The sequence below is a fragment of the Aegilops tauschii genome, chromosome 3, assembly GCF_002575655.3.
Source record: "Aegilops tauschii subsp. strangulata cultivar AL8/78 chromosome 3, Aet v6.0, whole genome shotgun sequence".
NCBI classification, from domain to species: domain Eukaryota; kingdom Viridiplantae; phylum Streptophyta; class Magnoliopsida; order Poales; family Poaceae; genus Aegilops; species Aegilops tauschii.
The window spans coordinates 422,955,959-422,983,844 of NC_053037.3; the positions used below are offsets into that span (position 1 = coordinate 422,955,959).

The 27,886-nt window shown below is 42.7% G+C and overlaps 1 protein-coding gene across 1 annotated transcript; it reads right to left on the bottom strand.

The window, feature by feature from the left end:
- Nucleotides 1–11: 11 nt before the first annotated feature.
- LOC109753724 (uncharacterized) lies at nt 12–27,886 on the bottom strand. Its single transcript, XM_045234263.1, has 8 exons — nt 27,592–27,886; nt 25,910–26,133; nt 4,629–5,050; nt 4,321–4,527; nt 1,827–2,334; nt 826–1,005; nt 652–715; nt 12–253 (listed from the first exon to the last, which is right to left on the bottom strand). Exons 1-6 carry the CDS (start codon nt 27,884–27,886, stop codon nt 901–903), a joined length of 1,761 nt encoding a protein of 586 aa, XP_045090198.1. The 3' UTR covers nt 12–253; nt 652–715; nt 826–900.

The window sequence follows — 27,886 nt, forward strand, 5'->3', positions numbered from 1 at the left end:
TTGACAGATTATTTTCATAAGTGGGCCCAATGGTCAGGTTTCCATTTCACAAGTTTTCAAATCACATATATAATCAATATTTCAAATAGAACTAAGAACACATAAAATTCATCAAATATACCACTAAATAAATCTATTACAATCTTTACAAAACAGATATGCTACAATATGCTACTCTTCACTGAGTTGGACTTCACGTCTTCACACTTGGCTTCACACTTCATGGCATCACATTTGCTTCACACTTGAGCTTCTATAAAAGAGGAACCATCACAATTTTAAGTCTACAATACAACAATTAATACAAGGATAAAAACAAAATCAAGTAATACACTCAAATGTGAAGGCAGCATGGAACTAGTGATATGACAACATGCAGAAAACACAACAATGTAATATTGTTGTAAGTTCATATCAGCGCAAAATCATCACTGCACAATGCAGCACATAACAATTGGTACCAGGAAGTTGATCAAGAACAGCAGGTGATGCTACCAGCACCCATACTCTCAAATTCAGTACTAAGTTGCTACATGAAAGCAGAGCAAAGAACAAGAAACTAAGATGTTCCATGTCACAGTTGCTTGTTTTGTCAGCCACTTTGCAATGTAAAACATCAATTAGACACATGCGCACACACAAAACGCGTACCGAAGCTAAGAGTTTGCAACACCCCTAAGCCGCTGTTGAAATAGATGATCAGAATAATCACTCCCTGCAGCAAACAAACAAACAAGCAGCAGCAGAAGCGTTGTCAGCATCTAGAATCTGAAACAGCTGGATCAGCGTTCCTGCGAGGGGAAGCGGTGGGTGAAAGGCGATTACCAGCACAAGCAGCATCCTCCAAATCATAAGGCTCCACTCCCCATGCTTCCTTCCCTTCTTTCAACAAGTTAGAAACTACTGTACAACTATCTGGGCCAACATGGAGAACCTTCTGCATAGCACTGCCATATGCCTTTTTAAGAAAAGGAAGTGCCTGGATAACTTCTGATGTGCAAGAACCTGGATGCAAATGCAAAACAAAGGAGGTAATTAAAGGAGGACCATACAATTCCTCCCAATCATGATCTTGGAAACAAAATACAAGGAAGACAGTAACACACAACAAAATGAGATCAACCAAACATCTGTTCACTGAAGACCAGGCCACTGTAAAATATCTGTGTTAGCCTGTAACAAGCTGATAATTAACCATTTCTGAGATAGTTTATTACAACTTTGGGGATTCACTACTTGGCTATTCTGAGGATTATGATAACAGAGTAAACAAGCATAACAAACTTCCTGATTAGAGTGAACCACACAACAAAATTATGTTGGTAAGATACAGTTTCCTTGTTGTGTGAGGATATTAACTATTCACTATCACATCTCCTAGTGATAACTAAAGAAAACCTAGTAACAAAATAAACTAGGAGGCTAGAAGAACAAACATAGGAGTCAAAATATAGCATAGGCCCAGGACAAGGACACTCCTATTATCAAATTATGGTACCCCAACTCTTATTATAGAGTGGCCTGATGCAAATTTCTGAATTATGCCTTTTGAACCTAGGATTTGGGTATCTTGTGAATGTTTTAACTTTTAAACTCGAAACTGTTCCCTTTTCTGTTTGATTCAACCTTACTCTTGTTATAATGTACTGTACAGCTGTTGTTTCAAACTGTTTTGCTACAAGTACCATAATTTGCATTGAAGATATTATATTCTGTTGTTGTATCATTGTTTAATAGAACCACAACACATGATGCTCACATGAAACATCCACATTATGTGTGTTGATTTGATAATAGGACAGAACAGCCAGACAAGAATTATATACCTTCAGCTCTGCCATTGGAGATGGAAACGACCCAGAGGCCGGTGAGCTAGTCAGTGCGCCTCGGCATGTGGTACATGAATGCAGCCATGAGGGCAGCGCTGATGCCGCTGATGGCGGTGCAGTAGAGGCTGAGCTGGCTAGCAGCAGCACGCGGCGCAGGACAAGGTGCTTGCCCGAGTCATGAGTGGCGAGGCCGCGGATCACCAGCCCGAGGTTGCGGGTGTGCACCGCCTCAACAATGATGATGGATGCGGTGATGAAGAGGATGTAGAACAGGAACACCCAGACCGTTTTGATGAAGCCAGTGAGCAGGCCGAAGAAGGAGCCGAACGACATCACAGCGATGAGGATGAGCGACTGGTACTGGCCACGGTCAAGGTGGTGCGCAACCTGGGTGAGGAGCGGCGCCACCAGGAGGATGCCGATCGCCCACGAGAGGGCACTCCAGCCTAGGGGCGACATGTGGGAGCTAGAGATGTCAATGGAGTACCTAGTCAGCCTCTGGTACCTGGCCACAGTTCACAAACTTGGTGTGAGCATTTGATGACATTAACATGCAGTACAAGCAAAGATGGCATGACTGAACCTTGCATAGTAAAAACTTGCAAGTAAATAAGAACAACAATGCTGAGAAGATAAAACATGCACATTTCAGCCTAGTTAAAACTGAAAATTATAGTATGTACAATTCTCATTCACGAGTAGATGCAATGCAAGATGAACTCATTACATAAGGGGGAAATTTCCGCCGGAGAACAACAGTAAAGTCAATATGCATGCAGATATCACCATCGATCTACTAATCATGCAAAGTTCTAAGGGTTAAGATATGATTTCACATCAGAAAGCTAAAGAAGATGGTCCAACTGACAACATGTACGCATCAATGGGCATGCAAGATCACTCATGCCTTCCCGGAAGGTTGTGACAATAAACATGAAAATCCGAACTTAAGTTAATTGTGAAAAGGTCTAATGGATCCAAATAAACATGCAATTCAGATAACTACATAAAACAGTACGAATGCAGATATCATCACCGACCAGCATTTAGTCATGCAAAGTCCTGCTGATCTAGATATGGTTTCACATCAGAAATATTCAGAAATCAGTTGAACAGAATTGACTACAAAAGAAATCAGAATTGTCATGCTTGTCTACTTTCAGGAAAGTTAATACATATTTCCATGCTTGTCTACCAAAGAAATTGTATCAACTTAACACTTAGTCATGCATAAGTGTTTCACATCAAAAACGTACAGAAGTGCAGACTCAAAATTGTATCAACTTAACACTTAGTCATGCATAAGCGTTTCACATAAAAAACATGCAAAATTTGGAGTAGGAAACTGAATCTCTGAATACTCCAGCAGCAAATACTGCTAACACTAATAGGCCAGCAGCAAATACTGTATTTTTTGGAGTTTTAACAAATGTTCAGTAATTTATGGAGTACAGCAGCAGCATCACATTAAGAAAGTGAGCTAAATCATCACATTTTCAACTCATTACTGAATCTTCTCAGTGAATCAACTAGTGAACCAAATTCAGTGAATTAAGCTACTCCATTTTGAAGTACTCCTCGAGTGCTCAAACATGCAGAGATACAAGTACTACAGGTTTCTCGAAGGCGTAGAATCGACCTAGCATGTCACAAGACACATATTAGTACATTTTGTTGGTGAGGCAAGGTAACAGATAGCACTATGTACCGCATCTATAGAATTATGCCCAGTTCACTTCATTTGGAGTTAATAAACTCGATAAACTGTCACTGGCAGTAAGACACCACTGCTACAAGTACTATTGTAGTAGTTGAACAAGAAGAATATAGTACAGTACTACTACACATGTCTACTAACTAGTAAGTAATAGGATACACACAAGTAACTAGGTGTAGTAGTAGAAGGGACCTAGATAGTACCCAAGAGACATACTGCTAGTAAATTGTTGTTATGGGTGAGACAAGAGAGCAGGTGGTACTCTGTGGTGCTGCTAGGAAGGGAATTATGGCCACTCAGAATAAATTAACAGTGAGTAGTCCATGGAGTAACACCAGCAGCAAGATAGCACTACTCTTCTAGTACTCCAGCAAGAAGAATAAAGTATATAATACACAGGCAAGGCAGACTTGGTGCTAATAGAATACAGGAGCAGGGAGTAACACATCCCAAATTTTGATGTGGAATTGCTTTTTACCAAGACAAACAGAATTACAGGTCTATTTTGATGTGGAAAGTAGCACCCGAACAGGTCTATTTCTGAGCCACAACACACACGGCAATGGACTACTACTCTCGTTTGAACAGTACTCTGTAATTACGCGGTGGAACTAAAGTGTACATACATCATTAACACTCACAGGCGCCTGCCTGCTGTAAGCACCTGATTCAGAGCATTGGCCGGCTTCACTAACCTGGTCGCTACACTAGTAAAAGCTCAAATTTGGCGTCGCCGTGAGAAATGAGCGCCGGGATAATAAGGGGGGAGCGGACCTTGGGGATGGCGCGCTTGGCGGCGGGGTCCCAGAGCGGGCGGAGGAACATGTCGGAGCTGGTCTGGACGATCCCGTGCGGCAGGCCCTCGGCGCTGGTCCTCCGGTTCCAGTTCCAGCGGGCCGCCGCCTTCCCCTTGCCGCCGTCCCCCTCCCGCTGCTGCTGCCTGGCCATGGCCTCGGCGTAGTCGGACCTGCCGAGATCCACCTGACGGAGGAACAGAGAGCGGGGCTCCAGTGTCAGTCAGTCCATCGTTCGGCAGGGGAGCTAAAAATGGAAAGGGAAGGTGGTGCGGGGGCCTTCCTTGCCTTGAGGTGGTGGTGGTGGATCTGGAGCGAGGTGATGACGATGAGGGCCACGAAGGCGCGAGGTGGCCGAGGAGGCGCGCGGCCCTGGACCACGTGTACAGCACGACCAGGAGGAGGAGGAGCACGTCGGCGGCCAGTGACACGGCCGTGTATCCGGAGGCGCCGTGGAATAGGATCCAGGAGGCGACGACGGTCGCTAAGAGTAGGGCGCTCAGGTCGGCCCGGCCTCGGCGCCACAGCACCACGTCTACGGTGAGGGTCGTCGACGGGGGGGTGGGTTTGGGGGCGGCGGCGGATCGAGATCTGAGGGAGGGAGAGGGCGGCGGCGGATCGAGATCTGAGGGAGGGAGAGGGCGGCGGCTGTGGGTGCGTAGGAGAGAGGGGGACAAGAGGACGAGTGGTGCGGGTTGTGTTAGGGCTAGCTAGTTGGGTGAGACGGTGAGGGGGTCAAGTCTGCCGTTGGATCCGGGACGATCGGACGGTTCAGATCACCCACGGTAGGATGATCCGGGGGAGACGTCCTGATTGGTTGGAGACTACGGTGTAATTTTAAATATACTACCTCCGTCCCATAATAAAAGAACGCTTTTAACACTAGAGTAGTGTCAAAAACGTTTTTATATTATGGGACAGAGAGAGTAGTCTCTAAGTGCTAAAAACAAAAGGGTTTACGAAGCAACTACCAATGATATTTAGCAAAATGGAACCACTAAAAGTTTCACTCAAGTTGTACCATATTTTATGGATGATAACCAACTTGTATGCATTTCCGATCGTTCTAGCCTTTTTTGGCCATTTAAACCAACTTGTACCAAATCAGGAGGAACTGGGTCAAATTTGAACTACAACAATTTCATAGTTTGCTCATTGTTTTTTCCAAAAATCATTTTTAGCTACACATGTACATATTTCATCACAAAACACTATGAGTTTTGTAAAATTCCACCCGTAGCTACGAACGGTTATGCCCATGGTTTTAACCGCGTTTTGAAATTGGCATAAAGAATTAAAAAATCAAAAAAATTGAAAAAACCTCGCATTGTGTCATCATATGTGACCAAATTTCCACGAAAAATAATAAACTTGTAATACGGCAATTATTTTAAAAAAGTGTTCTCAGAAATGAGCTATCATGCGTGCACATTCATGACTTTCAAGCCAAATGATCAATCTTATGGCCACATTCATGGCATAGTTTGTTCAAATGATCTCATATTGTGCACAAGGGTGCATTTTGGAATTCCAAACAATGTTGCCTAAGGGAGTTTTCATTTTCTTTGCACGGAAAATTCATTTTCCATTTTTTGAGTGCCCGAAATGAGGTTTTTTGTGAAGGAACTATCAAATAAATGTTGTAAAAATGGACCAAATCAATTTTATAAAATACTAGGTCATGTTTAATGCACAATTGACCAAATGGTTGGGTATCAAAAGTTTTGATCCACCTCTCGTGAAAAAGACAAATTTCCGCCGGTTCAGCTGGAAGCGGGTCAAATTTGAACTGTAGCTGCCTCATAGTTTGCTCTTTATTTTTTCCAAAAATCATTTCTAGAACTATCTATTTAATCAGAGAAACATCAAAATGTTTCCAAGATTCAACAACTAGCTAGGAACGGCCAAGCCCATCGTTTCGACCGCATTTTGAAACGAGCATAAAAAATTCAAAAAATTGGGAAACCTTCGCATTGTGTCATTATATGTGACCAAGATACCAGGAAAAATAATAAACTTGTAATACGGCAATTCTTTTAAAAAGTGTTCTCAGAAACGAGCTATCATGTGTGGAGATTAATGGCTTTCAAGCCAAATGATCAATCTTATGGCCACATTCATGGCATAGTTTGTTCAAATGATCTCATATTGTGCACAAGGGTGCATATTGGAATGGAAAACAATGTTGCCTAAGGAATTTTTTATTTTCTTTGGATGAAAAAATCATTTTCCATTTTTCGAGTGCCCCAAATGAGGTTTTTTTGTGAAGAACCTATCAAATAATTGTTGTAGAATTGGACCAAATCATTTTTATAAAATACTAGGCCATATTTAATGCACAATTGACCAAACGGTTGGGTGTAAAAAGTTTGGATCCACCTTTGGTAAAAAAGACAAATTTCCGCCGTTTTAGTTGGAAGCACGTCAAATTTGAACTGCGGCTGCCTCATAGTTTGCTATTTATTTTTTCCAAAAATCATTTCTAGGTACAAAAGTATCTATTTAATCAGAGAAACACCAAAAAAATTCAAGATTCAACCACTAGCTAGGAACGGTCATTCCCGCCGTTTTGATCGCATTTTGAAACGGGCATAAAAAATTCAAAAAAATTCAAAAAATTGGAAAACCTTCGCATTGTGTCATTATAATGTGACCAAGTTACCAGGAAAAATAATAAACTTGTAATACGGCAATTCTTTTAAAAAAAGTGCTCTCAGAAACGAGCTATCATGTGTGGAGATCAATGGCTTTCAAGCCAAATGGTCAATCTTATGGCCCTATTCATGGCATAGTTTGTTCAAATGATGTCATATTGTGCACAAGGGTGCATATTGGAATGGCGAACAATGTTGCCTAAGGGAGTTTTCGTTTTCTTTGGACAAAAAATCAATTTTCATTTTTCGAGTGCCCAAAATGAGTTTTTTTGTGAAGGACCTACCATATATTTGTTGCAAATTTGGACCAAATCAATTTTATAAAATACTAGAACATATTTAATGCACAATTGACAAAATGGTTAGATTTCGAAAGTTTTGATCAACCTCTCGTGAAAAAGACAAATTTCCGCCGATTCGGTAGGAAGCGGGTCAAATTTGAACTGCAGCTGCCTTATAGTTTGCTCTTTATTTTTTACAAAAATCATTTCTAGTTACATAAGTATCTATTTAAGCAGAAATACATGGTTTGGTGGCGATACATCGATGTTTGGATGGTGGCCCAGGGCCCCAACTCCAAAGCGCGTAAACTCGCATGCCCGCTGCATGGTCACCGCGTGACCATGGCGTTGCCATGCGTTCTGAGTGGCCTAGGTAGGACTGGGCGTTCGGTTTATATGGTTAATACGGTTCGGTTTGTTCGGTTTTTAATAATTTCGGTTTTGAAGAAATGGAAACCGAAACAATCACACAAAATTAATAAACCGAACCATATTAACCATAATATATCGGTTCGGTTTCTTCGGTTAACCGAAAAACCAAAATACATGCACTGTCAGTATAAGTGTAATGATTCATGAGCGTTGATTCGCATTTGTATAGAAAGCATAAAATAGTCACAAGAGCATGCAACTTTAACATTAGGCAATACATTATTCAGTCAAGCAAACTAGTGAACATAATTAAGTGGAAAAATCACATGGCATGTGCCATGTATTATATATGGAAGAATACGTCTGATGCCTCTAAACTGAGCAGCTCATGCACTAAATGATACACTAGTACTCCCTCCGTCCCCGCCTAAGTACCTTTTGGAGATACCTCCGCATGATGGAGTGAACATGGTATTACACAGGGCATCCTACACTTCGGTTTGTTCAGTCTATTTGGTTTCTGGGCATTGAAAACTGAACACAAACCAAACACCGAACAACCTTAAAATTTCCCACCGAACCAAAAACCAAACCACCGAATTAACCGACATATCGGTTAATACGGTTCGATTCGGTTTGGTTTTTTGGTTTTCGGTTTACTGTGCCCACCCCTAGGCCTAGGCATGTCTAGTGGGTTGGTAACTCCCCAGATAGGTTCTAGGAAGAAAATGGCAACAGAAGAATCTCAGGAGGAGACCGAACTATGCTCAACCATGAATTGGCAGCCAAGTGTTTGATTAGCGGTACGGGAAATGCACATGGGCAATGGGCCTGAGTTTTGGCTGAGTATGATCATCTACTAGGGAGACTGTCTTGGCAAATTTTCAGCTCAAATGGAGGAGTTTGGATGGCACTTGCTTTGCAAAGTACCACATCGGGCAGAAATATGGATGTTGAAGCTGGGCTCAAATGGATAAATGGATTGAGTTAAAATTTTGTGGAGTATGGTCATTTGGGCATAGGAAAGCACTGTAAAATGTTTATACCATTTGGATAATCCTAGCTTGTACTTCCTTCACAAAGCTTCTCTCTGTATAGAAACTTTGGAAATTTGTTGAGGAAGATTTAATAGGCAAATGGAGTTGAATATTTGAATGTGGCAATGATCTGGATATGTAAGATGGTACAAGAAGTTTGAGAACAATAGGAGGTGTCTAGATAACACTTGCTTTGCATTGTGCCAATCTGGACAGAAAATAGAAATTGAAGCTGGTCTTACATAGATGATTGGATTGTGCTAAAATTTGGTGTAGGGAGTTTATATGGTCAGGGTTATGTCCCGAAAATTTGGCAGAAATTATAAAGCAATATAAAATGTAGTTGCTTCACAAACTAAAAATATTACCAAAAACGAAGATTTGATGGCGAGCTTACATGGATTGTTAGATAGAGCTAAAATTTTGTGTAGAGATATGTATTTGGCATATAGAATATGTGGCAAAAATTCAACTCATTAGGATATTCCTATCTTGTACTTCCTTCACAAAGCTTCCAGGTGAATAGAAACTTTGGAAATTTGCCAAGGAAGATTTGCTAGGAAAATAGAGCCGAATATTGGCATGTGGCAATGATTTGTATATGGAAGATTGACCAAAAAGTTCGAGAGCAATAGGAGTGGTATAGATTGCACTTGCTTTGCAATGTGCCAATCTAGATAGAAAATAAAAATTGAAGCTGGGCTCACATAGATGATTTGATTGAGCTTCAATTTGGAGGAGGGTGATAATTTGGGAAGATGAAGGCACTGTATAAATTTCATGCCATTTGGATGTGCATAGCTAGTACTTCCTTCACAAAGCTTCTAGTTGAACAAAAACTTTGGAAATTTGCCGAGGAACATTTACTAGGCAAATGGAGCTGAATTTTTTCATGAGGCAATGATTTGGATAGGAAAGAGTGCCCAAAAATTTTGAGGGCAATCAAGAATATAAAAATAGCACTTCCTTCACAAAGTGTTGCTCTGAACAGAATAGGAAAATGAATATTGTTGAATTATATTTTAACTAGGCGAGAAAGGTTTTTGACATATTTGACGAAGATATGATCCAAAGAATTTATGAGAATTTTTTTGGAATTTTGGGACTAACAGAAATATAGGTTGCTTCACAACCTAGGGCAAAAATTAACACATGGACATGACACATAGGCAAAACTGATGTGGTGGCGCCTAGTCATAGCAATCCACCACAACTTACAAGGTTATGACCATCTATATTGGTCATGGCCAGCTAGAAATAAGGCAGCGGATCAGTGTTGTCTGCTTTATGACCATTTCGTGTAAGGAAATTACGACCTTTCTAACAAAAACGGTCATTATAGTATAGGGTTTGGAGCCCCCCGAACAGCTTTTGGCCAATTGGTCTCAAATGGTCGTAGATTTATGACAAATTATTCTAGGGTCACTGACAGAAGGTCACTAGTTGACATATTTCTTGTAGTGGCCATATACGGACCGTGGTAACCTTGACGCTGCTACGGGCCGTAGGATCCATGGGCCTCCTACGGGCCATCGATAAATGGGCCTCCAACAGGGCCTTAGAATCGGTGGGCCTCGGGCCGTCAGATAAATGGGTCTACATGGACCGTAAACGGGCGCATTTGGAATCGGCCCAGCACGGTAACGGGCCGTTAACAGGCCGGAGGACAGCAAAGGCTTAATTCTGTCACAGGCATAACGGGTCATTAATGGGCCAGAATATAGGACGGGCTGGAAACTGCGCAACGGGTTAACATGCCAGAAATGGGCCGACTCTTGCCACAGGCCGAATTTGGCCCATTAGGGGAACAGGCCAGTAACGGGCAGGAAGTAATTGAGGGCCGGAAAGGAGCCCAAGAACGTATGGGCCGTCAGTAGGCCGAAAGCTAACACGGGCTGGAAACGGCCCATGTGAATCATGGGCCGTTAATGGGTACAAAGAAATTTACTGTTCATTATGGGCTAGAGTCACCGTGGGCCTCTAAAGGGCCTAAAGATACGAAGGCATCATATGGCCCGAAAGACGTCATGGGCCATACATGGGCCGAAAGTGAAACGGGCTGGTGTTATATTCGACGGCCCACATGACGTTGTTGGGCCGATTTCGGGTGGCCCTAACGGGCCGCGAGTTACAGGGCCATAAAATGGGCTATTTGCGAAGAGACCGTTAGCATTCTTTCCATGGGCTAGCCCGCTAACTTTTGACCAAGTCAAACGGGCCGGCCTTTGTAAGCTAAATGGGTCAGTGGTGGGCCATCGCACGAGTCGACATTTCATAGGCGCCTATCTGACCCACTGACGAGCTGACATGTGTTTCCTTCGGCCAATCAGAATTTTACACGTGGGAATTTCCCATTGGTCCGGGCTCACTACTGCAGGATGCTGCTAACGCGACACTACGATCAGAGACCGTTCGATGAAACTGTGTGCGATGCCACAATCGCAAACGGTGGTGTAAAAAACCGTCAAAAAAGGCGCAAAACATTTGCGATGACGGATGCATCAAACACAATTCAGATTTTAGTTGCATGTGCGATTCAGGGCATACGATTCAGTTAAATTAACCGTTTTCGATGAGGAGTAACAAAAGAAACGGGCCACCAGATGAAGGTGTGTGCGATGTACAGCATACGGTTCACTCGGATGAACTGTTTGTGAGTAGGCAACACAAAAGAAACGGTCAGCCAGATCAAGGTGTGTGTTATGTACAGCATACAGTTCACTCGGATGAACTATTTGTGATTAGGCAACACAAAAGAAATGGTCAGCGAGATCAAGGTGTGTGCGATGTACGACATGCGGTTTACCCGGATGAACTGTTTGCGTTGAGACAAGAGAACAGAAACGGTTCAATATAACAAATACCATAAATATTGCAAGGTTCAAATTCAAAGATTAACGCCCAAATTGAAACATTGCAAGCTGCGTCATTTCTATAAAGGGATCAGCCGCTGACAAGTCATGTATGGGTTTGACACAATAACTTCCAATTGCTTTGCCATATGCTCTACCAATACGAAGTTCGGCATTTTTGGAGGCACTTCCATTCCACAGTACCAGCCGGCTCTGATAATCAAACCATTGATCTTTCCTAATCAAATGCGTGTTCAACCTCAGTACCCTCAGCACCTTTGCTCTGGCAAGAAAGAACCTGGCGAGTGTAATCTCCGGTGGTGTCCCTCGGTAGGAGTTCAAAGTAATATTTGAGAGATGCAGATCCAGGCATTCAATGTGATTGTCGTTATAAGCATCATCCACCTCCGGGCCTAATATGCACTGCAAAAGAAGAGAACGTGTTAGTGCCTACATGCAGTTTTGAATACTGCTACACGCCCATTTGGTTTGCATGATTTGTAAAATGCACCAACGTGCCATCTTCGATCTGGCATGATTAACAAGGGCATTTGATTACAATCTACTCCCTCCGTCCCATAATGTAAGACATTTTTCGACACTACACTAGTGTTAAAAATGTCTTACATTATGGGACGGAGGGAGTAGAAACATGTAGCCTTCTTCATAAGAGGTTGGATTGGATGGAAAATTCCCTAAGAAAACTAGTACAGATGAATCCAAAGGAGAAATGCTTATGGACGATTGTAACCATATGAATGAAGCAACCAATATGGGGTGGGGGTGTATGTCCTAAAATCCTCCAAAATTCCTTCAGAAATCGTAGTACATTGTCATTGTAAACTTGGGAAAAGGAACATCACCTCGATATACAGCTTCTTCAGGCACAGAAAGCATCTCAGGCAACTGACAACTTGGTCCAGGTTGGGGCCGACAGATTCTAGTGCCAAGACCTTCACTGTGCCCAGAGTCTGGGTGAAGCTTCGCTGGATGACAGACGAACATACATGTTCAAAACTAGAAATAACGTTGATATCAAGAAGAAGAGGTATATAAGGCGACTGTTGTACCTGAAAGTTGAAGACAGACGAGTAGCCCACCACTTTCAATTTCGGCGCAGAAATGACATTGATTCTTGTTGGACCTTGTTGATCAACTACAAGTAATCTCTCAAGTGAAGGTGTGTCCTGGATGACCATATTGTGGTCCACCTTTTGTGATCACTCGTTGCAGCACCAGCAACGCACATAAATAGTCCGGAGAGTCCTGGAGGTGATGTCCAAGGTACTCGGCCAATTCATCGCCTGAAGACGAAGGAACTCGAGTGCAGTACAGCCGTGGAGCAGGCGCTCCATGTCATCCTTTGGGATGCGAACGGCGACGAGCTCGAGGTGCTTCAGTCGTGGTAGAAAAAGAGCGGGCGCGTCATTAAGGGGGGAGGAAATGGTAGTTCATGAACTTGGCGAGGTGCAGCGTGGGCGCCAAGCGGGGTGCGGACGTTGGCAGCAAGCACATAAGCCCATCATTATAACTTAGCTTCTCGAGCTGATCTATGGCGCGGGATCGGAACCACTCGTCAAGCTTGGCTCGGTCCTTGCCATTGGAACGGAACTTGCCCATGATAAGGCCTTTGATTGGGCCATCGTGACCGCCGAGGATCTGGGAGAACGCATCCAAGCTTTGGCGATAGCCATGGCAGAGCTTGTGGGCGTCGAGGAGGTCGACAGGGGTGCGGAGCCATAGGGTGCGCCACCACCGGGAAAGGGCGGTTGTTCTCACCCGATATTTGATTAGGAGGAGGGATATGATGACTATAATCATATCATCGGGGAGGTTGTTGATGAAGTCTAGGCCTGCTGGAGTCGCTTGCGATTCTTTCTCGACCCGCCTCCGCTTGTTGGCACCCTCGTTCTCCACTGATGTCTACTACGCAACCTTCTTCTTGTAGACGTTGTTGGGCCTCCAAGTGCAGAGGTTTATAGGACAGTAGCAAATTTCCCTCAAGTGGATGACCTAAGGTTTATCAATTCGTGGGAGGCGTAGGATGAAGATGGTCTCTCTCAAGCAACCCTGCAACCAAATAACAAAGAGTCTCTTGTGTCCCCAACACACCCAATACAATGATAAATTGTATAGGTGCACTAGTTCGGCGAACAGATGGTGATACAAGTGCAATATGGATGGTAGATATAGGTTTTTGTAATCTGAAAATATAAAAACAACAAGGTAACTAATGATAAAAGTGAGCGTAAACGGTATTGCAATGCGTTGAAACAAGGCCTAGGGTTCATACTTTCACTAATGCAAGTTCTCTCAACAATAATAACATAATTGGATCATATAACTATCCCTCAACATGCAACAAAGAGTCACTCCAAAGTCACTAATAGCGGAGAACAAACGAAGAGATTATTGTAGGGTACGAAACCACCTCAAAGTTATCCTTTCTAATCGATCTATTCAAGAGTCCGTAGTAAAATAACACGAAGCTATTCTTTCCGTTCGATCTATCATAGAGTTCATACTAGAATAACACCTTAAGATACAAATCAACCAAAACCCTAATGTCACCTAGATACTCCAATGTCACCTCAAGTATCCGCGGGCATGATTATACGATATGCATCACACAATCTCAGGTTCATCTATTCAAACCAACACAAAGAACTTCAAAGAGTGCCCCAAAGTTTCTACCGGAGAGTCAAGACGAAAACGTGTGCCAACCCCTATGCATAAGTTCACAAGGTCACTGAACCCGCAAGTTGATCACCAAAACATACATCAAGTAGATCACGTGAATATCCCATTGTCACCACAGATAAGCACATGCAAGACACACATAAAGTGTTCTCAAATCCTTAAAGACTCAATCCGATAAGATAACTTCAAAGGGAAAACTCAATCCATTACAAGAGAGTAGAGGGGGAGAAACATCATAAGATCCAACTATAATAGCAAAGCTCGCGATACATCAAGATCGTACCACCTCAAGAACACGAGAGAGAGAGAGATCAAACACATAGCTACTGGTACATACCCTCAGCCCCGAGGGTGAACTACCCCCTCCTCGTCATGGAGAGCGCCGGGATGATGAAGATGGCCACCGGTGAGGGATCCCCCCTCCGGCAGGGTGCCGGAACAGGGTCCCGATTGGTTTTTGGTGGCTACAGAGGCTTGCGGCGGTGGAACTCCCGATCTAGGTTATTTTCTGGAGGTTTCAGTATTTATAGGAATTTTTGGCGTAGGTCTCATGTCATGAAGGTTCCCGAGTCGTCCACGAGGCAGGGGCCCAACGCCCAGGGGGGTGGGCACGCCCTCCACCCTCATGGACAGCTCGGGACTCTTCTGGCCCAACTCTTTTGCTCTGAGGCTTCTTTTGATCCATAAAAAATCATCAAAAATTGGCACGTCAATTGGACTCCGTTTGGTATTCCTTTTGTGTACAACTCAAAAACAAGGAAAAAAACAGAAACTGACACTGGGGTCTAGGTTAATAGGTTAGTCCCAAAAATCATATAAAATAGCATATAAATGCATATAAAACATCCTAGAAGGATAATATAATAGCATGAATACTTCATAAATTATAGATACGTTGGAGACGTATCAGCATCCCCAAGCTTAATTCCTGCTCGTCCTCGAGTAGGTAAATGATAAAAGAAATAATTTATGAAGTGTGAATGCTAGCAGGTGCACAAGTTTGATCAATGATAATTTCAATCACCTTTGCTAGCATCATTATATGTCATAACAGTAGCTCATATCATAAAGCTTCTCATGATCAAGTAACAAGCTATTCACATGTTAAAGTATAGATCATAAACTTTCTTGAAAACTCACAAACCGCGTTCTCAGTCATCAAACATTTGGAATTCATCTTATTTTCAGGAAGGGTCTATGTAAGAGCTTTGATTTAGCAAATCCCACATACTCAACTATCATATAGTCTTCCATGATTGCTACCACTCAAAGCATATTTTTAGAACAAATAGCATCCATCGAACACAAAGAAAGATAGGGGCTTAATGTTTCGCCTCCCAACTTATTTAGCATATAGATAATTGTCAACAATAATAATTCATGATCAAATATATTTGAATGGCCATATATGCTTAGATCTTTCTCCACCACATGATGCTTGCCAACTAAAAGTAGGTTGGAATGAGAAGGAATACTACTGACTCTTGCATAAATGTAAAAGATAGACCCTTCGCAGAGGGAAGCAGGGATTTGCAGAGGTGCTAGAGCTCGAAGCTAAAACAGAGATGAAAATAATTTTGAGAGGTATGCTTACACTGTCAACATAACGACCAAGAGTTCCCAATATCTTCCATACTAGATACATTATAGGCGGTTCCCAAACAGAGAGGTAAAGATTTTACTCCCCCTCCACCAACAATCACACTCCACGGCTTGTCCGAAACAACGGGTGCCGTCCAACTTTCAACAATCCCGGGGGAGTTTGTTTAAATTATTTGTGAATTTGTTTTTGATATTTTGATCATAGGACTGGGCATCCTAGTTACCAGCCATTTTCTCATGAATGATGAGTGGAGTCCACTCATCGTGAGAATAACCCATCTAGCATGGAAGATACTAACAGCCCCTAGTCGCTACATGAGCGATTCGGGCATACAAAACAGATTATTATTTGAAGGTTTAGAGTTTGGCACATGCAAATTTACTTGGAACGGCAGGTAAATACCGCATATAGGTAGATATGGTGGACCCTCATGGAAGGAACTTGGTTCAAGGATTTTGGATGCACAAGCAGTATTCCCGCTTAGTACAGATATTTTGGCTAGCAAAGGATTCTAAATAGCAAGCACCACATGTTAGAGGATCCATAACAATATAACTTCTATACAAATATACCCAAGCATAACTCATTATGTTGTCTTCCTTGTCCAACTTCAACTAATTTGCTCAGGTTTGAAAATAATTAATGGGGCTCACAATCATAGAAGATGTCCAAGATAGTATATTTATATGTGAAATCTCTCTTCCTTCAATATCCTTTCATGAATTGTTCAAGTGACCCATACAATGTTTGCTAACCTTCGAAAAATTTACCACCTCTAATTCTTATATGTGAAGGCATTACTCCCCATGGGAAAGGCATATGAAACATATATAATTTCAGATTTATGACATTCAAATCATTCAACCATTTACTCATAGGATATAAGTGAATCACACGAGTAAATGACAAACTACTCCAAAAAGATATAAGTGAAGATCAATGAGTAGTTAAATAATTATGTAGCTATGTGAAGACTCCCTCTCATTTAAGAATTTCATATCTAATGTATTTTATTAAAGCAGCAAGCAAAGCAAAATAAAACGACACTTCAAGGACATCACTCATCATGTGAAGAAGCAAAAACTTAGGCTCAACCGATACTAACCGATAATTGTTGAAGAAGAAAGGTGGGATGCCTACCGGGGCATCCCCAAGCTTAGATGCTTGAGACTTCTTGAAATATTATCTTGGGGTGACTTGGGCACCCCCAAGCTTGAACTTTTGCGTCTCCTTAATTCCTTTTATATCACGGCTTCCTAAATCTCGAAAGCTTCATCCACACCAAACTCAACAAGAACTCGTGAGATAAGTTAGTATAAACCAATGCAAAAACCTTATAATTTTCTACTGTAACAAATCACTAAAATTATTATTCAACATTGCATACTAAATGTCTCTGCATATTTAATACTCCTATCCTCAAATAGAATCATTAAACAAGCAAACATATGCAAACTATGCAAACATAACAGCAATCTGCCAAAACAGTACAGTCTGTAAAGAATGCAAGATTCATCATACTTCCCTAACTCCAAACATTATGAAATTCTACCACACTGTAGAAAATTTATCAGAGCTTATTATGCAAAAAGTTTCAACATTTTATCACATTCTGACTTTTCTAGGGAATTTTTGCAACAGCGGTAAACTTTCTGTTTTGAAATAGCAACATGTATACTTGCAAAATAAGTATGGTAAAGGCTATCCTTGACATTTTTATTGAAACTAGAGATGCAAAACATTATTCTAAATAACATCAAGCAAATACTAACAAAAGAAAATGACGCTCCAAGCAAAACACATATCATGTGGTGAATAAAAATATAGCTCCAAGTAAAGTTACCGATGAACGAAGACGAAGGAGGGGATGCCATCCGGGGCATCCCCAAGCTTAGGCTCTTGGTTGTCCTTGAATATTACCTTGGGGTGCCTTGGTCATCCCCAAGCTTAGGCTCTTGCCACTCCTTATTCCATAGTCCATCGAATCTTTACCCAAAACTTGAAAACTTCACAACACAAAACTTAACAGAAAACTCGTAAGCTCCGTTAGTATAAGAAAATAAATCACCACTTAGGTACTGTTGTGAACTCATTCTAAATTCATATTGGTGTAAATCTACTGTATTCCAACTTCTCTATGGTTCATACCCTCTGATACTACTCATAGATTTATCAAAATAAGCAAACAACACATAGAAAACAGAATCTGTCAAAAACAGAACAGTCTGTAGTAATCTGCATCAAACGCAAACTTATGGAACTCAGAAAAATCTGAAAAAATAGGACGACCTAGATAATTTGATTATTGATCTACTGCAATTGAAATTAGTATTTTATCACTTTCTAGTGATTTTTAACAATTGTTTTCGTGAGAAGAAAGTTTCTGTCTTTTTCAGCAAGATCAAATAATTATCATCCAAGAAGATCCTATAGGTCTTACTTGGCACAAACACTAAAAACATAAAACCACATCTAACCAGAGGCTAGATGATTTATTCATTACTAAACAGGAACAAAAAGCAAGTAACAAAAATAAAATTGGGTTGCCTCCCAACAAGCGCTAACGTTTAACGCCCCTAGCTAGGCATGATGATTTCAATGATGCTCACATAAAAGATAAGAATTGAAACATAAAGAGAGCATCATGAAGAATATGACTAGCACATTTAAGTCTAACCCACTTCCTACGCATAGGGATTTTGTGAGCAAACAACTTATGGGAACAAGAATCAACTAGCATAGGAAAACAAAACAAGCATAGCCTCAAGATTTTCAACACATAGAGGGGAAACTTGATATTATTGCAATTCGTACAAGCATATGTTCCTCCCTCATAATAATTTTCAGTAGCATCATGAATGAATTCAACAATATAACCAGCACATAAAGCATTATTTTCATGATGCACAAGCATAGAAATTTTATTACTCTCCACATAAGCAAATTTCTTCTCATGAATAGTAGTGGGAGCAAACTTAACAAAATAACTATCATGTGAAGCATAATCCAATTGAAAATTAAAATCATGATGACAAGTTTCATGGTTATCTTTATTCTTTATAGCATACGTGTCATCACAATAATCATCATAAATAGGAGGCATGCTTTCATCATAATAAATTTGCTCATCAAAACTTGGGGGACAAAAAATATCATCTTCATCAAACATAGCTTCCCCAAGCTTGTGGCTTTGCATATCATTAGCATCATGGGTATTCAAGGAATTCATACTAACAACATTGCAATCATGCTCATCATTCAAAAATTTAGTGCCAAACATTTTAATGCATTCTTCCTCTAGCAATTGAGCACAATTATCGGAATCCTTATTTTATCGGAAGACGTTAAAAAGATGAAGCATATGAGGCACCCTCAGTTCCATTTTTTTTGTAGTTTTATTTTATAAAATAAACTAGTGATAAAACAAGAAACTAAAAGATTCGATTGCAAGATCTAAAGATATACCTTCAAGCACTCACCTCCCCGGCAACGGCGCCAGAAAAGAGCTTGATGTCTACTACGCAACCTTCTTCTTGTAGACGTTGTTGGGCCTCCAAGTGCAGAGGTTTGTAGGACAGTAGCAAATTTCCCTCAAGTGGATGACCTAAGCTTTATCAATCTGTGGGAGGCGTAGGATGAAGATGGTCCCTCTCAAGCAACCCTGCAACCAAATAACAAAGAGCCTGTTGTGTCCCCAACACACCCAATACAATGGTAAATTGTATAGGTGCACTAGTTCGGCGAAGAGATGGTGATACAAGTGCAATATGGATGGTAGATATAGGTTTTTGTAATCTGAAAATATAAAAACAGCAAGGTAACTAATGATAAAAGTGAGCGTAAACGGTATTGCAATGCGTTGAAACAAGGCCTAGGGTTCATACTTTCACTAGTGCAAGTTCTCTCAACAATAATAACATAATTGGATCATATAACTATCCCTCAACATGCAACAAAGAGTCACTCCAAAGTCACTAATAGCGGAGAACAAACGAAGAGATTATTGTAGGGTATGAAACCACCTCAAATTTATCCTTTCTAATCGATCTATTCAATAGTCCGTAGTAAAATAACACGAAGCTATTCTTTCCGTTCGATCTATCATAGAGTTTATACTAGAATAACACCTTAAGATACAAATCAACCAAAACCCTAATGTCACCTAGATACTCCAATGTCACCTCAAGTATCCGCGGGCATGATTATACGATATGCATCACACAATCTCAAATTCATCTATTCAAACCAACACAAAGAACTTCAAAGAGTGCCCAAAAGTTTCTACCGGAGAGTCAAGACGAAAACGTGTGCCAACCCCTATGCATAAGTTCACAAGGTCACTGAACCCGCAAGTTGATCACCAAAACATACATCAAGTAGATCACGTGAATATCCCATTGTCACCACAGATAAGCACATGCAGGACATACATAAAGTGTTCTCAAATCCTTAAAGACTCAATCCAATAAGATAACTTCAAAGGGAAAACTCAATCCATTACAAGAGAGTAGAGGGGGAGAAACATCATAAGATCCAACTATAATAGCAACGCTCGCGATACATCAAGATCGTACCACCTCAAGGACACGAGAGAGAGAGAGAGAGAGATCAAACACATAGCTACTGGTACATACCCTCAGCCCCGAGGGTGAACTACTCCCTCCTCGTTATGGAGAGCGCTAGGATGATGAAGATGGCCACCGGTGAGGGATCCCCCCTCCGGTAGGGTGCCGGAACAGGGTCCCGATTGGTTTTTGGTGCCTACAGAGGCTTGCGGCGGAGGAACTCCCGATCTAGGTTATTTTGTGGAGGTTTCAGTATTTATAGGAATTTTTGGTGTAGGTCTCACGTCAAGGAGGTTCCCGAGTCGTCCACGAGGCAGGGGCCCATGCCTAGGGGGGTGGGCGCGCCCTCCACCCTCGTGGACAGCTCGGGACTCTTCTGTCCCAACTCTTTTGCTCCGGAGCCTTCTTTGGTCCATAAAAAATCATCAAAAATTGGCACGTCAATTGGACTCCGTTTGGTATTCCTTTTATGTAAAACTCAAAAACAAGGAAAAAACAGAAACTGGCACTGTGCTCTAGGTTAATAGGTTAGTCCCAAAAATCATATAAAATAGCATATAAATGCATATAAAACATCCTAGAAGGGTAATATAATAGCATGAATACTTCATAAATTATAGATACGTTGGAGACGTATCATCCACCTCGTCGGCGGGGACGGAAACCTCTTTCTCCATATTCACGCCATGCTCCGGTGCTTTAGCAGCCCCGGCATCGCCACTCCCTCCGATGGGGCGCTTCGGCGGCATCCTCGTACACTGACGGCTTTGAGGACTCAGAGCGGCGTCGAGGATGCGGGCGGAGAGAGATGAATTGTGTGTGTGGCGAGGATGGGGGGGTGCGGCCGCTCGGCGGCGCCATTAATATAGACCAGTGGGAGCGAGGCGGGCGATGGTCCAAGGCTGTCTCGCTTCCCGGTGAGGACGACTGCTTAATCTCTAGTATGAATGAAATCTATGCTTAATTACTGAATTTTAGTTGAAAAAAAAAGACAGTGCTATTGATTTTTAGGTGCATATTTTGACAAATCGCAGTGTCTCTTGGCTTAGCGCCAAAGTCTGTCTTTAATTTGCATACCGTAATAAGAACCGTTTGTGTTGAAGAGATGCACAGATCCTGCATTGAACAACTTGTATGCTTCCCGGTGAGCCTGCGCACCGGACTGCGCTCGCACGCCTCCCATTCAGTCAAGAAGCTGTCCACACGACACCTCCTATAGCCATTAAAACCAAGACACATGGCGTCACGTGAATGGTTAACCGAACGCACACGGTTTGAATTATACAAACGTTTGGGATATTAAAGTGGCAGCTATTTTTTCAAAATGCTTTTGTTGGCTGTCATTATTCGAGTGCGCCTTCTCTCAAAATGACACAAAAAATACCACAGCATGTCGGGTGCCCTTCCATGATAGCATGCCAAGTTTCATGAATTTCAGACGAGTTTTAGATTTACTAGAATTTAGAAACAAAGTATCTCAACATTTTGCCGGCAATCAACGGTGCCCTGGTGTTTGAAATTCATTCCATTTCTTGCATGCACCCAAGGACACAGATTTGACTTTTCAACCAATTTATATGCACCGGAGCTTGTGCATGTAGTTCAAATTTGAATTATGCACATAAATGCATTGAAAACTCAGTTAATGCATAAAAATGTCCGAACGAACCCCAAAAAATCACAAAAATTGACACAACACTCCTGTTGTTCTATCTTGACACGAGAAATTTTTTGAAAGCAATAAGAGGCAATGGATATCGTTTCGTCCCCAAAGGTGGGACGTTCCCTACCAAAACCATCATGCTTGTTGTGAGAAGCTCTGGTTTGTAAGAAGCATATACCCGAACCTGCCCCGAATGGGCCAATTTTTTTACCACGGCATGTTGATGCCTAAAAGTGCTAGTTATCGACTAGAGTGGGGGGGGGGTGAATAGGCGATTTTTATGAAAGTCTTCAAAACACGGTGGCTTTGAAGACAAATAGTAGAAATAAACCTATTGATATGCAGCGGAAGGTAGACTACACTAGATAGGCCATAGTCGAGTAAGCAATGTAGAGAAAGCACGAAGACTATTAGCAGCTAAGTAGTATGGATTGGGATGGAAGATAGTACGAAGCCAAACAACAACAGTTTTCACTCAATGAAGACAATAAGATCAGACAGGAAGGCAATGACTTCATGAAGACAAACTGTATATAAAGAGAGGTAAAGGATAGAACCAGTTGCTTGGTGAGGACAAGGATTTGTTGGACCAGTTCCAGTTGCTATGACAACTGTACGTCTGGTTAGGGAGGCTGAGATTCATCTCAGAAGACCGCGTCCTCACCTTATTCCGCTTGAGCTAAGGACACTTAGTCCTCGCCCAATCACTCTGGTAAGTCATCAAGGTAGACTTCCAAACCTTCACAGACTTTGTTGACCGACAATCCACAATGACTCTTGGATGCTCAGAACGCGACGCCTAACCGGCTGGAGGGTTCACAGTCCTCAAGTGTAACAAGTCTTCAGATCACGCAGACAGAAAGACTTCAGTGATGCCTAACACTCTTTGGCTCTGGGTGTTTTGGGCTTTGTCCTCGCAAGGATCTCTCTCTCAAAAGCTTAGGAGGTGGGTTGCTCTCAAACGACAAAAGCCGTGCACTAACTCTGAGCAGCCACCAATTTATGGTGTAGGGGTGGGCTATTTATAGCCAGGAGTCAACCCGACCTGATTTGTCCGAAATAACCCTGGGTCACTAAGGAACTGACACGTGTCCAACGGTCAGATTTCAAACACACGCGGCAGCTTGAATTGGGCTGCAAGTAAGGCTGACTCATCCAGCTCTGGATAAGATTTGCTCTCATTGTCTTCGCTCGAAGACATAGGATTTGGTTGAGCATCACATCAGTCACTCTGACTTTGTTCACTTGGACCCCACTTAACAGTATGGTGGTTCCTATGACTCAACAAAGAAGAAAAGGAAACTACAAAACAACTATGTCTTCGCACTCCATAGTCTTCACTTCAATGTCTTCTCAAGTCATAATCTTCGTTGTGAATATCTTCACAGACCACCATTGTCTTCAATGTCTTCACACATTTTTAGGGGTCATCTCTGGTAGGTAAACCGAATCAATGTGGGACTACTACCTATGTTATCCTGCAATTCTCGCAAACACATTAGTCCCTCAACCAAGTTTGTCGTCAATACTCCAAAACCAACTAGGGGTGGCACTGGATGCACTTACAATCTCCCCCTTTTTGGTGATTGATGACAAACTGGTTGAAGTTTTCAACGGGGATAAAAGTATGTGAAAGTTTAAGGATTAAGGCATTGTCTTCATAAGTAGCAAAAGGCTCCCCCTGAAGATGTGCATATAAGTACTTTGCTTTTGAATGCAAATGCACATGGCATGTTTTACTTTGTGGAGATCCTCTTCAACTTATGAAGACAATTCATCATGCATATAAAGATATAACGAAGATAATGACATGCATAATGAAAAATGGACGTCTGCGGAATGACTTCATGCGGAATTTATCATCGCATCACAAAGTGGCAGAAAAAGTAGCAGACGGCCATCGAGTTTAAGTGCTACAACCCAAAGAACCAAATGTATCAAAAGATGAGAGTTGTAAATACTTGGCAAAAATAATGCAACCACCCATAAGGACCCGCTTGAAGACTATCAACTCACATGCTTCTCCCCCTTTTGTTAGTAATGACCAAAAAGGTTTGAAGACATAGAGCATCTACTCGTTCCCAGAAGGAGCAGATGATGGAGCAGGGTCGACGTTGGAGTTTGGTGGTGCAGAAGGGCCTGACACATTGTCGAGATGCAGTGCAGCCATGGTTGGTGAAGTGGCTTCGTCTTCTTTATCGACGACCCTCGCAACAACAGTTGCAGCCAAAGATGAACGGTCAGAATCTTCAGTGGATGGAGTGCGACACCAGCTTGCATTGCCTGGAGGTCTAGAATGAAATTTGAAACCCTTAGTGAAGCCATCTTCGCGAAGATCTTCTTCAGGGCATAGTAGTGTGAGACTCTTCCAGGACCGCCGACAGGCTTCATGGGCAACGAACGAATTCTTGGTGGCCAAGTTTCTGATGTGATTGACGTCTACCAAGATACTATGCATCTGACGCTTTAGCCAGTCATGGTGCTTGTCCTGCTTCTGATGTAAGGCCACAAGAAGCTCTCGGTCATTGAGTACACGAGAACGCTTCCGAGGCCTTTGGGCGATTGTACTAGAAGTGGCTTCAGTGTTGGCACGATGTGGCACACGCATATTGCCAGCCAGAGGATAAGCAGTAGTTGCAGCATTGGGAACATGAATTCCTTCTATTGGTTGTGAAGCTTTGACGATCAACATTATGAAGATATAGAGGCTCCTTGGCAGGCTCAGGGTAGATGGGTTCAACGGACAGATCAACCTCAGGCAGAAAAACAAGATGGTTGCGTGCTGAGGGCTGATAGTCAATAAAAGAATGGAGTTTGATCAGGCGCATCACCCATGGAGCATAAAACTTCAAGCCAAACAGATCAATTCCAGATGCAGCAAGTTGTCTGATGAAGAAATCCTGGGTATTGAATCCGATTCCATTGACAATATAGAATACCAAAGTCTTCATGGTTCCTTCAAGTTTGGCTTCAGATGAATATCCCTTGACTGGCCATAGAGTACGCCTCGGAATATGATAAATTGTGCAGGGCAAGTACTCAAGGTCTTTGACGAAGAATTCCTTGGGATATTCAGCATCTTGAGGCAATGGCTTCATCATACTGAGCATCTGACTCATATTGGGTCCTGGCCTCTGAAAGGTACTCTGCAGTTCATTATTGTGAAGCTGACAACCAGGCTCATACAATTCACCTGGAGTGGGCAGGGAAGTAAGCTCAATGATGTCTTGATCTTTGGCTTCATGGTGCACATCTCTTGTCATCCACTCAAGGATCCATGTCTTCGGATCCCTATTGTAGCCAAGAATGTGAAGTGTGGCATAGAACTGCAGCAGAAGCTCTTCATTCCAGTGCTCTTTATCAGTTACAAACTGCAGAAGGCCAGCATCTCTAAAGCAGTCCAATTCTTCTTCAAGACAGGGCAGCCTAGAAATAGCTTCACAATCAAGACGCATGTGAGGAAAGATTCACTCTTGATTGTATAGAATGCAGGAGTAATAGCTGCGCTGTTGATAGCTCCAGAATCGATCGGAAGAGATCTTTGGCTTCGAGTATGGATTCTTGGCACTGTTAAAGAAGGTATTGTGTGCCCTGAAGCTGCTCACACTAAACGATCCTGGTGATGTGGCAGCACCTGGAAGCCTTGGCAGCCTAGGCTTTGGCTTCTGAACCTAAGGCCTCTGCTCAACATGGTATTCGTACTGTTGTCCAGGAGCTGTGGGAGGAACCATAATGGGCCATCTCACTGTGACAAGCTGGCCACGATCATAGGCCTGTTCAATAGAGTGAGGCCTTGGAGGTGGAACAACGGCTTCAGCATTCACAGTGGCTTCAGGTTGTACCTGAGCTTCAGGCACCACATTAGCTTCAGGCTCCACATTGTCTTCAGCCATGACATTGTTAGTGGCGTCAGTGGTATTGTTTGTGGCAGCCTTAGTGTTTTCAACCTCCATTTCTTCAATAATAGGAGGGTCGGGCACGATCACATTCTCCTCGAGAATGACTGGATCAGTAGCAGGGGGTGTGGCAACTCTTTCTTCTTCTCTTGTTTCTTGATCTTCATCGGCTGATGCAGCCGGAATGTCTTCAGAAGCTTTAGCTTTAGACTCAGAGACATACGTAGTAGGGGTGGCTTCAGGAAACACTTGACGTGCTACTGAGTTTTGTTGCGCTTCCCCTTCCGGAATGCTCGACATGGTGACCTGTGGCCTAGGGCCTTTGCGAAGCCTGCGCAAAGCGGGCGATGCCTGTGGTGATGGAGTGGTCTGCACCATGTAGTTGTCGTCGTCAAGTACCGGAGTGGTGACTTGAGGTGGTGGTGTTCTGAGTGTCTCATCATGAATGGGGGTGTCTTGTTGAGGGTGATCGACCCATGAGTCATCCTGAGCAATTGGCGTCAATGGACGACCAACGCTGATTAGTTCACTGCTCGTTGGAGCAGGCGATGATACCGACTGGGGCTCGAGCTGAGGAAGGACTTCATCATCATCAACATTGTCTTCATGACCAATGTCTTCAGCTGTGATGGGGTCAACAGCTGGAACTTCTTCATCTTCATGAGCCTCTGTGGAAGCAGGCTCATGGATCACCAAATGATGCTCTTGGTTGTTTGAAGATGGAAGTGCAACATAAATGTGTTCAACATTGAGGGGCTCAGAGGCAGCATCACGCGCTTTCTTTGAATACTTTGTCTTCAGCTTCTTCGTGGATGGGGCATCATCACAAGCATCCTTGTGCTTGTGTTTCCTGGCTTCGGCTTCAGTTGTCCTTGTCTTCTTTAGCTCTAAAGCTGCTGTGGTGACCATAGGCTTCGAGCCTATCATGCTGGCAGGAAAGACAATGCGTGGTTCTTCCTGCCTTGATGCTTCAGTTTGGGTCACATCAGACTTCTTCTTCTGCTTGGCAGCCATTCTGGGGTCGATGCCAGGACGCCCAAGAGCTTTGCGCTTTTCAGCTTCATTGTGGTCCTGGACGCATTTCTTTGCAAAGTATTTCATGCGCTCTCGTGAGCCTTTAGCTTCTTCACGCTTCTAGTGAAACTCTTCCTTGAGGTCATGCAGCATTTTCTTGAAGGTTTGAACATCTACCACGCTGAGCTTGGCCATGTTCTTCTTGAAGTGAGCCTTCTCATAATCAATTTTGTTCTTCAGCTCAACAATCTTCTGAGCCAGAGCCAACTCATTAGCAATGGCTCCGTGGAAGGTGACGCTGATGTCCACAGGCAGCTGAAGATCATCAATGCTGATGCTCTGGTCATCAAACCACTCGTTGATGAAGTTGTTCAGAATGTCCACGTCAAAGAGGGGCAGATCGTTGAAGATCTCCGCCTCTTGCTTGCTCTTGATAAGCATCTCAAGGGCTTCATCACCAAGATCTTCATCACTTGACAGATCAATGGTGTCTTGTTCGTTTCGCAGAACAACAACAGGAGTAAGTTCATGCCCAGAAATCTTCCTGGGCTTCTTGGTTTTCTTGGACTTCTCAGTCTTCTTGGAGACACGAGACAAATCTTCAGACTACACACCGGGTTCAGGAGGTGCAGTGGCCAATGGCTTCACAGTCGAAGCTTTTGGTGCGGCAGAAGGCTTCGAAGCTTTTGATTTCTTCTCTTTCTGCTTTGGTGGAGGTGGCACATCTTCTGAATCTGCGTCATCAGCTGATTGCTCCATAGTGGCCCTCTGAGCTGCTATGTGAGAGAGGAGGCCATCGAAGTTGTTGAAGGGGCCAATGACATTTGGATTGGCATCGCGTGTGCCATCAGCCCTTGGAGCAGACGGACCAGGGTTGAAGTTGAGTCCAAGATCTTTCTTGTTCTTCAT